Source organism: Littorina saxatilis, linkage group LG1 (genome assembly GCF_037325665.1).
Source record: "Littorina saxatilis isolate snail1 linkage group LG1, US_GU_Lsax_2.0, whole genome shotgun sequence".
In the NCBI taxonomy this organism is placed as follows: Eukaryota; Metazoa; Mollusca; class Gastropoda; order Littorinimorpha; family Littorinidae; genus Littorina; species Littorina saxatilis.
Window position 1 is genome coordinate 53212859 of NC_090245.1, and position 10000 is coordinate 53222858.

The window sequence follows — 10000 nt, forward strand, 5'->3', positions numbered from 1 at the left end:
AATCATTAAGTATTTTAGACGTCATACTTTTTTTCGTATCTTCACGATGGCTTTTTACCCGTTTAAATTTTAATGCTTCCAACTTTCAAAGCGCTGCACGGCTGGGAAGAGATGCGCACTTTTATCACTGTTGTTCATGTAGACGTAATCATGGATTCATGCAAACGTCATACCTGCTGTATTTTATTTTGTTTGTTTGTATAGTCGCGTGCGGTCGCGCAGTCTTTTTGGTCAGTTCCGCCGTTACCTCCCATTGATGCGAAAACCTATATGACTGTTTTTTGTTATTTTTCTCTCTGTTAATTCACAAGTGGCTATGTAACATGTGTTACAGAATTGCACCGGTGTAAGGGTTAACATTTTATTTTTCACCAAGAGAATATAATTCATTATATGCGGGATAATGTGCGGGGGGGGGGGGGGGGGAGGGGTGCAAACAACATTTTCACAAGCACATAACCAACAAAATGACATCGCATGCGCAGCACACAAAGTGCGTAGCACGGGTACCACTAGTTGATCTATATTTATTTGTGCATGTGGTCGTTCACGAGTTGTGGCTGCTAACATTTGGGTTGGTATTTCAAACATTTCCGTAAAAAAAAACCCACCACATCTCATACATAGCTAGATTATAAAGATACTGGTGGTTTTCTTGGCACGTCGCCGGTTAAAGTCTAACTTTTCTTTATTTGGTGTTTAACGTCGTTTTCAACCACGAAGGTTATATCGCGACGGGGAAACGGGGGAGATGGGATAGAGCCACTTGTCAATTGTTTCTTGTTCACAAAAGCACTAATCAAAAATTTGCTCCAGGGGCTTGCAACGTAGTACAATGTATTACCTTACTGGGAGAATGCAAGTTTCCAGTACAAAGGACTTAACATTTCTTACATACTGCTTGACTAAAATCTTTACAAAAATTGACTATATTCTATACAAGAAACACTTAACAAGGGTAAAAAGAGAAACAGAATCCGTTAGTCGCCTCTTACGACATGCTGGGGAGCATCGGGTAAATTCTTCCCCCTAACCCGCGGGTGGTGGTTAAAGTCTAAACTTTCCTTTCTTCGTCATCTTCAAGTCTATATAAATTATATAATGCACACGAACATGTCAAACACAACAAGGGAGAGAATAACGCCAGACAGTAAGAAGCGGTGGTTTTTTTTCACTCTTGATAGAGTCTTGTCCCTCCCTTTCTGTTTGTTCGTTAATTCCCCAATAGTTGGGACTGAATAGACGGATGTTTATAAATAACTCTTCCGGTGATGTTATATGAGCTGTGCAAGCGATGCGCCACTAAAAGCGATCAGACAAAATATTGACACAAATCACACGTGGATCATCAGTAATAGACTTCTGCACAGACCCAAATATCCAAATAATTATCATACTCAAAACACGTGCTAACTCCACTTAAAGATAACGTCCTTCCTTGGTAAACCATCATATAATCCATCATGTAAACCATCATGTAAACCATCATGTGAACCATCATGTGCTAACTCCACTTAAAGATAACGTCCTTCCTTGGTAAACCATCATATAATCCATCATGTAAACCATCATGTAAACCATCATGTGAACCATCATGTGCTAACTCCACTTAAATATAACGTCCCTCCTTGGTAAACCATCATATAATCCATCATGTAAACCATCATGTAAACCATCATGTAAACCAGCATGTGCTAACTCCACTTTAAGATAACGTCCTTCCTTGGTAAACCATCATATAATCCATCATGTAAACCATCATGTAAACCATCATGTAAACCATCATGTGAACCATCATGTAAACTGACCATCATGTAAACCACCATGTAAACCTTTAAGTCAACCATCATGTGAAACTCAATGTAAATCACAACATATCTCCACAGGCTTCTATGTGAGGCAAGAACATCCTCCCACTTGTACACATACATACCACAATTCAACAGTCTCGCTGTTTCCTCTGCCGCGTGGGATTTTTTTTACCGGTTGACATTGGTGCCAGCTACAAAATTGATTAAAAAAAACAACCCAAAAAACACTCCGCATAGATAACAGCAAGAACGTTTGTTATGGTGTTTTTTCCAAGAGGAAGAGTGCTCTTATCCCATGTAAAAACCTGGACAGCTCTGTGATGGTTTTCAAGGTCGTTTGGTTTAAAGGTACTGATGTAGGTAAAATGTACAATGTATTTTCTGATTTGTGCACAAAAGCCTTTTTTCTTTTTTCTTTTTTTTAACATAACAATGTTTAATGTCACTGTATGTTTAAAAGACCATGGTCATATTTGTAAAAAAATTGTTAAATTAGAAAATAAATAACATTTTGGTTCATGATTTTTCCTACACCTGTGCTGAAAATAAGAAATAAAAATGTCGGTATATAAGTCACTCAAATACAGCTAGGTATGAATGGCTCGGTTTGAGTTTGTTGCAGTTGACCCTGCACAATGCGACGTATCATGTTTTTGTTGAACAATTTTGACGTCACCCCTCCCATAGGGTGACGTATTTCACAACTTCCTGTGTTACACAAACTCTGTGATGACCAATTTCACAACTTTCTACAGATGAACAATGTTGCCTTCACCCCTCCCATAGGGTGACGGATGTCACAACTTCCTGTGTACACAAACTGATGACGTATTTCACAACAAAATGGCGCTGCCCATGGTCAACCTCTAAACTATCCGTATAGAATGGGGGCGTCCTCGCCCCCATAATAAATAACAAGTCGCGTAAGGCGAAAATACAATATTTAGTCAAGTAGCTGTCGAAATCACCGAATGAAACTGAACGCAATGCCATTTTTCAGCAAGACCGTATACTCATAGCATCGTCAGTCCACCGCTCATGGCAAAGGCAGTGAAATTGACAAGAAGAGCGGGGTAGCAGTTGCGCTAAGAAGGATAGCACGCTTTTCTGTACCTCTCTTTGTTTTAACTTTCTGAGCGTGTTTTTAATCCAAACATATCATATCTATATGTTTTTGGAATCAGGAACCGACAAGGAATAAGATGAAAGTGTTTTTAAATTGATTTGGACAATTTAATTTTGATAATAATTTTTATATATTTAATTTTCAGAGCTTGTTTTTAATCCGAATATAACATATTTATATGTTTTTGGAATCAGCAAATGATGGAGAATAAGATAAACGTAAATTTGGATCGTTTCATACATTTTTATTTTTTTTTACAATTTTCAGATTTTTAATGACCAAAGTCATTAATTAATTTTTAAGCCACCAAGCTGAAATGCAATACCGAAGTCCGGGCTTCGTCGAAGATTACTTGACCAAAATTTCAAGCAATTTGGTTGAAAAATGAGGGCGTGACAGTGCCGCCTCAACTTTCACGAAAAGCCGGATATGACGTCATCAAAGACATTTATCAAAAAAATGAAAAAAAAGTTCGGGGATTTCATACCCAGGAACTCTCATGTCAAATTTCATAAAGATCGGTCCAGTAGTTTAGTCTGAATCGCTCTACACACACACACACACACACAGACACACAGACACACAGACACACAGACACACGCACATACACCACGACCCTCGTCTCGATTCCCTCATCTATGTTAAAACATTAAGTCAAAACTTAACTAAATGTAATAAAAATAAAAAGGAAAAAACAACAACAACACAGTAACACTCACTCGTTCTCGTCCCACGCGGATCGTTTCCTTGCATCCTGGGCTGGTCGATGTCATCATCATCATCATCATCGTCGTCGTCCGTCCAATCATCGTCCGGCCTGACGTAGCCGTAGTCGATGACGTTGACCCGCCCGCCCCAGTTGAAGCCGAGCGGACGACGATGGCGGTTGCCGAAGAGGCCGAGGAAAGGACGAATTCGTCGTCCTCGTCCCACGATGATGGAGGTGGATGTGTGGGTTCCTGAGGGGGAGCGGCCGGGGGAAGCGTCACGGGATCTGGGGCTGGGGCTGCGGCTGCGGCGACGGCGGTGGTTGTGGCGAACGTGGTGGGGAACCATCACCCGCACGCGGTGGTGGTTTCGGTTGAAGCGGCCGGTTCGTCGGTGGTTGCGAGGCATCCTGTGTGTCACAGAAACAGAAACGAAGTCGAAGGTGTTAAAATGAACAACGAACGATTAAAACAAAGAAGTGTATTTATGAATAATACTCCTTCTGTTGTTGAGAAAATAAGTTGAGTACGTCCGCATAAGAAACAGTTTTGCCAAACGTGTGTGAACCCAGTGTGCGAAACTATCTTCGTCAACAGTAGTCCATTGAGTTGTATCCCTTGAACATAAATACGGTTAACGGAATATTATTTCCACGTCTACTTACGGGGAAAATTATACTAGCTTCATTGAAGAGAGAAAATGCAGGGGGGAGGGGGGGATACGAATGGTGTGTGTGTGAGCGTCTGTGTAAGAGTGTGTGCGTGTGTATGTCAGTGAGTGTGTGTGTGTGTGTGTGTGTGTGTGAGTGTATGTGTGAGTGTGTGTGTGTATGTGTGTGTATGTGTGTGTATATATTTCAGAATAATCACCTCCTCAGCTAACAGAGACAAAGAGACAGGTCATGGGATAAATATAAACCCAGAGGCAAAAGAAACGCAAATGCTGCAGTGAAGATGGGTTACCCATGAATTTTAATGTCGAATTAATTATTTCGGGTTAATAATAACAAGGAAACGAATTGACCGATACAAAAACCAAACGGAAAAGTGTATTGGGATGAGAGCATGACGTGCCATGTTCCTCTGAACACTGTTTGAAGACTGTTGAAAGTCAATAGCGTGTAGCTCCTCCCTGGGCGTTGATGACTGTGGCGCACCTCCGGTACATGGAGAGGACGAGGTGATTAATTTGCTGCTGAGGGACCTGAGCCCACACCTGGGTCACGGCAGCACGCAATTCTGCTGCTGTGCGGGGTCTCCGGGCAAGGGCATTAATCCTTCTTTGCATGATGTCCCAAAAGTGTTCGATTGGGTTGAGATCCGGAGATCGAGCAGGATGAGGCAGAATGTTCACGCTGTTGTGACGCAGGAAGTCCTGGGTAGCACGTGCAGTATGGGGACTTGCTGGAACAGGCAGTTCCGGTACCTCTGGACAAATGGAACCACATAGGGACGCAGGACTTGATTGATGTAGCAGTCTGCATAGACACCATTCCCACGACCTTGGATGACGTTCTGCAAGACGACAGGTTCCACACGCTAATTGACACCAATGGCGCCCCATATCATGACGCTGGCACCTCCCCATCGATCATGCTGCAGGATGTTATTGTTAGCAAACCGCTGTCCAGGTCTTCGCCAGATCCGGACACGCCCATCGCCAGGTTCCAGGCAAAAGCGCTTCTCGTCCGAAAAAAGAACCCTCCGCCAGTCCCGATGGCGCCAGTGGGCATGCTGCTGGGCCCAGGCTAGACGATCCAGGCGATGCTGAGCTGTCAAGACAGGACGTCGAGCAGGACGCCGATTTACCAGGTTCTCACCAATGCGTCGGCGTAGAGTTCTGGCACTGACGGGTTGTCCATGCACCTGTGTTGGCGGCAGTTTCGAATGCATCTCGCTGGTGTTGATGGACAAGATGGGGCGGGGTAAAAAACGGTCATACACGTAAAATTCCACTCGTGCAAAAAAAAACCACGAGCGTACGTGGGAGTTTCAGCCCACGAACACAGAAGAAGAAGTGTCGCAGAAATGAATGTTTTGTGAGTACGGTACAGCTTGCCTGAACACTCTGAACACGAAAAGCTGCTTTTCCACATTGTGCATGTGCTGAAAGTGGTCCCCATGACGGTTCGGCATCCCCGTCAACAAGAACTCACGTGTGACCCAGATAACGGCAAACACGGTTCTGACAAGATAAGATCGCTAAAACAACACGTGCAGAACATGCTAGTATCATTATTTTCTGTTTATTTCAAGTCCATTAAGGTTTAATTAATGCATCCTTTATTTGCGTTTCTTTTGCCTCGGAGTTTATATATATATATATGTGTGTGTGTGTGTGTGTGTGTGTGTGTGTGTGTGTGTGTGTGTGTGTGTGTGTGTGTGTGTGTGTGTATGCGCCTGTCGGTGGGTGGGTAGACGTGACGGGTGTATATACGTACAAGCGTGTGTGTGCGGCTCGTGCGTGTGTGTGTGTGTGTGTGTGTGTGTGTGTGTGAGTGTGTATGTGTGTATATATGTATGTGTGTGTGCGCGTGTGTGTACGCGGGTGAGTGCGCGGGTGCGTGTGTGTGCGCGCGTTAGTACGTTCCTGCATGCAAGCGGACGTACGTGCATTAGCTCTTCCGTGTGCGGGCGTGCATGAGTCCACACGTGGATGTGCGCACATGTTTGTGTTCTCGCACTTGTCCGTGATTGTAAATGTTTTTTCTCTGCATGTATGTACACACACACACCTGTGTCTCCATCAACAGACATAGACATAGACATAGAACACTTTATTATCTGAACGAGAATATCAGGTGTGGTGTATCACAGCATTACAACCTACAACATACAACGTAAGAACATAAATAAAATATTGAGGCGCAGATAGTCAACTCATAATAATCAAGACTAGGACGACAATATCAAAACAAATCTCTCTCTCTCTCTCTCTCTCTCTCTCTCTCTCTCTCTCTCTCTCTCTCTCTCTCTCTCTCTCTCTCTCTCTCTCTCTCTCTCTCTCTCTCTCTCGCTCCATTCATATCACATTACGTCACAAGCATCACGGCATTAGACATTTGCTTAGTAGTTAAACACCGTCTTCTCAACCTCTTTGCATGTCAAAACACGACCGTGCAAAGTTTGCATTCGTTGCCTAACCAAACAGTGCACTGCATGGACCTATTTTCACTGTCCTCAAGAGCAGTAGCATTACACCACCACCACGCTGCAGTAAGATTTACAGCGAAGACATTCAATAAAGTTGTCATGGTGATGACAATGACGGTTAAATACCCTCCGGCTGTTGGAAAACATTGCCACCGAACATGGAACAGACAGCTTATAAATAACATTTCAAAACTTTAACCAAAGCGATGTATTCCGAGAATTGATTCGGTAAATATCTGCTTTTTTGACAGAAAAATTGTGCACGGAAAAGTTTTTTCTCTCACTAATGCTGACAACGTTTTTGTTCATAATTTTTTTTTGAATAACAAGAAAGACTAGTTACTCAAAAAAAACCAAGTATATCCTCGTGAAACATTATTTATCCTACATACGTGAGAGAGAAACTCGTGAGATAATAATCGTTCAAATCACACGTGTGTATATCATGTAAATGAGGTCATGTCAAACAAGTCTGGCAGGGACCTGTGTTTCCACTGCTTATGATGCCAAAGTCACCGAGACAAACGTCATTATAGAATTAAAAAAATGCGCTCGCTAATTACCCTCGATGAATTTTTAGAACTAACACGTCACGCCACACTTTCAGAGTGACGTTTCTTTACTTTGACGTAATAGATTGCACGAGGCTTTAGAAGAGATCGAGGTTCCAAAACAAGCGTCTTCAAGTTAGCTGCCTCGACTTCAGGACATTTTCAGTAAAATACACGTAAGTACAGTATGTAGGATAAACAGAATACTACATGGCTTGCTTTGTCGTACCAGATTTACACTCGTTGCTTTTTCAAATAGTGAACAGCTCGCTTTCGCTCGCAGTTCAATATTTAAAAAAAACAACCTCGTGTAAATCTGGTACGACACAGCAAACCATGTAGTATTCTCTATATTTGTCTGTGATTAAACGTTCCAATAACTGACCTTCGTTTTCTTTTTTTAAGTTCGTGATGCTAGAAGGTTAGCAGCCTATGAGTTTCAAATGTATTTTTGTTTATAGACACATCATTTTCACAGTCTGTCTTCTATATATACAAACTTTAGAGAACAAAAGTCTCTGTCGGCGGTTGGTTTGGAACAGCTTTGTATCATTGAGGATTTCAAGGGAGCCCCCCCCTCCCCTACGCCCCCCCCCAGCCCCCCTCCCCCCCAGCCCCCCCTCCAACCCCAGCCCCTCTCTTTCTATTTGTACGAGGTTGAAATTTATGCGAAGTACATGTCAGGGAAATCAAATTAAACAACATCGCAAAATTACATATCATCTGTGATCGAGCGGCATAAATTATTCACTTTTCTTTTCTTTTCTCGTTTCTCTCTTTCCTCCTGTTCTCTCTTTCTTCCTTCCTTCCTTCCTTTCTTTCTTTCTTTCTTTCTTTCTTGTTGTCTTTCTTTCTTGATTTTCTGATTTCTTTCTTGATTTATTTCTGTTGTATTTCGATTTGATTCAACTTTTCTTTGAAATGATAAGCAATAAGCAAACCTGGCTTTCCATTCCATTGCATGAATCATTTAAATCTAACAGAAAGAAGTTGAAGCAGTAACTCACTTGCCTTTGCACTGACAGTCCATGTTGAGGTTAATCAGCCAAATCTCCAGTAAGATCACAGAAGTAATTACAAGGCCACCTTTAAGCATTTACGCGAACTCCAATCTTGAAAATGTTAAAACTTGGACCTAAGTGCGTATGACAAAAGCCTTATCGAGTGAGTGAGCGTCATTGAATTTGATCCTACACAATCCTTTACAAACAGATCATACCTTGTTAATTGATGAGGTCAGCCAAGGCGATCAAGCGACGGTCAGTACAGATCTGAAACATAAGAAGTGTATATACACTTAGTAATGTCGAGCAGCATTCTTCACGCACAATGACTCTCAGGGGCGGACGAGGGGGGGGGGGGGGGGGGGGGGGGGGTTCTGGGGTTTCCGGACCCCCCCCCCCCCCCCCCAGCCAAAAAATAAAAATATTTGTTTGTGTTTTTTTGGGTTGAGTTTCAATTTGTTGGGGTATTAATCAGTGACAAAATCTGCTGCCTGAAACTGGTAATGATCATCCTCAGAATGCACCAGATTGCACCATTTTGCATCCTTTTTTTCAAAATTTTCAGGGGGGGCATGCCCCCGGACCCCCCTAGCAAGCTAGGCGCTTTGCGCCGTCGGCTCGGAGCTTCGCGCCTCCACACCCATATCTTCCCAATATACTTTTGGAACCCCCCCCCCCCCCCCCCCATAAAATGAACTGATCCGCCCCTGACTCTCAGTGATGGACCAGTCCAATGTACGACAATAAGCAAAGCCGCAAAGGCTCACCTGTCGAAACAAAAGTTCCTCAACAAATTTCATCTTTACTGTTACGAAATGTTAAACTACGGAAACACCGACTTGCCTATGTTACAGTATTTCTTGGTCTGTTTTGCGGTACATAACGACGCACAAGTGATTTTGAGCTACAGGTATCATTGGATTCGGTGCAGAGGGTGGGGTTTGGGGGAGGTGTTGGGGGAGGTGTTGAGGGAGGGGGGATCGAGTGGGATCGAGTGGGATCGGTGAACTTTGGTAAAACCTTTCCCTTTCGAGACCTTTTAGCCAATTGGAGTCAGGTACTACACTATTTAGATAATGTGCCACTTGAAAAAAAAGGTACTGCTCAGTCGAACGAGAGTAGGTTGTTAAATGCGTTCCGTTACATTTCGGTTTAGTGCGTAAGCATTCAGACTTAAGAACCTTTACATCTTAGTACCAATTCTATCAATATGATGCATATTTCGCGCGTATTCCGTGGGTACAGTTCTAAGCGCAGGGATTTATTTTTTTATTTTTTTATTTTTATTTTATGCAATTTATATCGCGCACATATTCAAGGCGCAGGGATTTATTTATGCCGTTTGAGATGGAATTTTTTTTACACAATACATCACGCATTCACATCGGCCAGCAGATCGCAGCCATTTCGGCGCATATCCTACTTTTCACGGCCTATTATTCCAAGTCACACGGGTATTTTGGTGGACATTTTTATCTATGCCTATACAATTTTGCCAGGAAAGACCCTTTTGTCAATCGTGGTATCTTTAACGTGCACACCCCAATGTAGTGTACACGAAGGGACCTCGGTTTTTCGTCTCATCCGAAAGACTAGCACTTGAACCCACCACCAAGGTTAGGAAAGGGGGGAGAAAATTGCTAACGCC

General features: G+C 42.9%; 1 protein-coding gene across 1 annotated transcript in view; it reads right to left on the bottom strand.

Annotated features, from left to right (window-relative positions):
• LOC138973854 (hemocyte protein-glutamine gamma-glutamyltransferase-like) overlaps positions 1-10000 on the bottom strand; it is an 80646-nt gene that overhangs the window by 41216 nt on the left and 29430 nt on the right. The window contains exons 2-3 of the mRNA XM_070346565.1: positions 8568-8619; positions 3657-4054 (exon numbers count right to left, since the gene is read on the bottom strand). Of these exons, the coding sequence (XP_070202666.1) occupies positions 3657-4053 (397 nt within the window). The 5' untranslated portion in view covers position 4054; positions 8568-8619. The remainder of the gene's footprint in view (positions 1-3656; positions 4055-8567; positions 8620-10000) is intronic.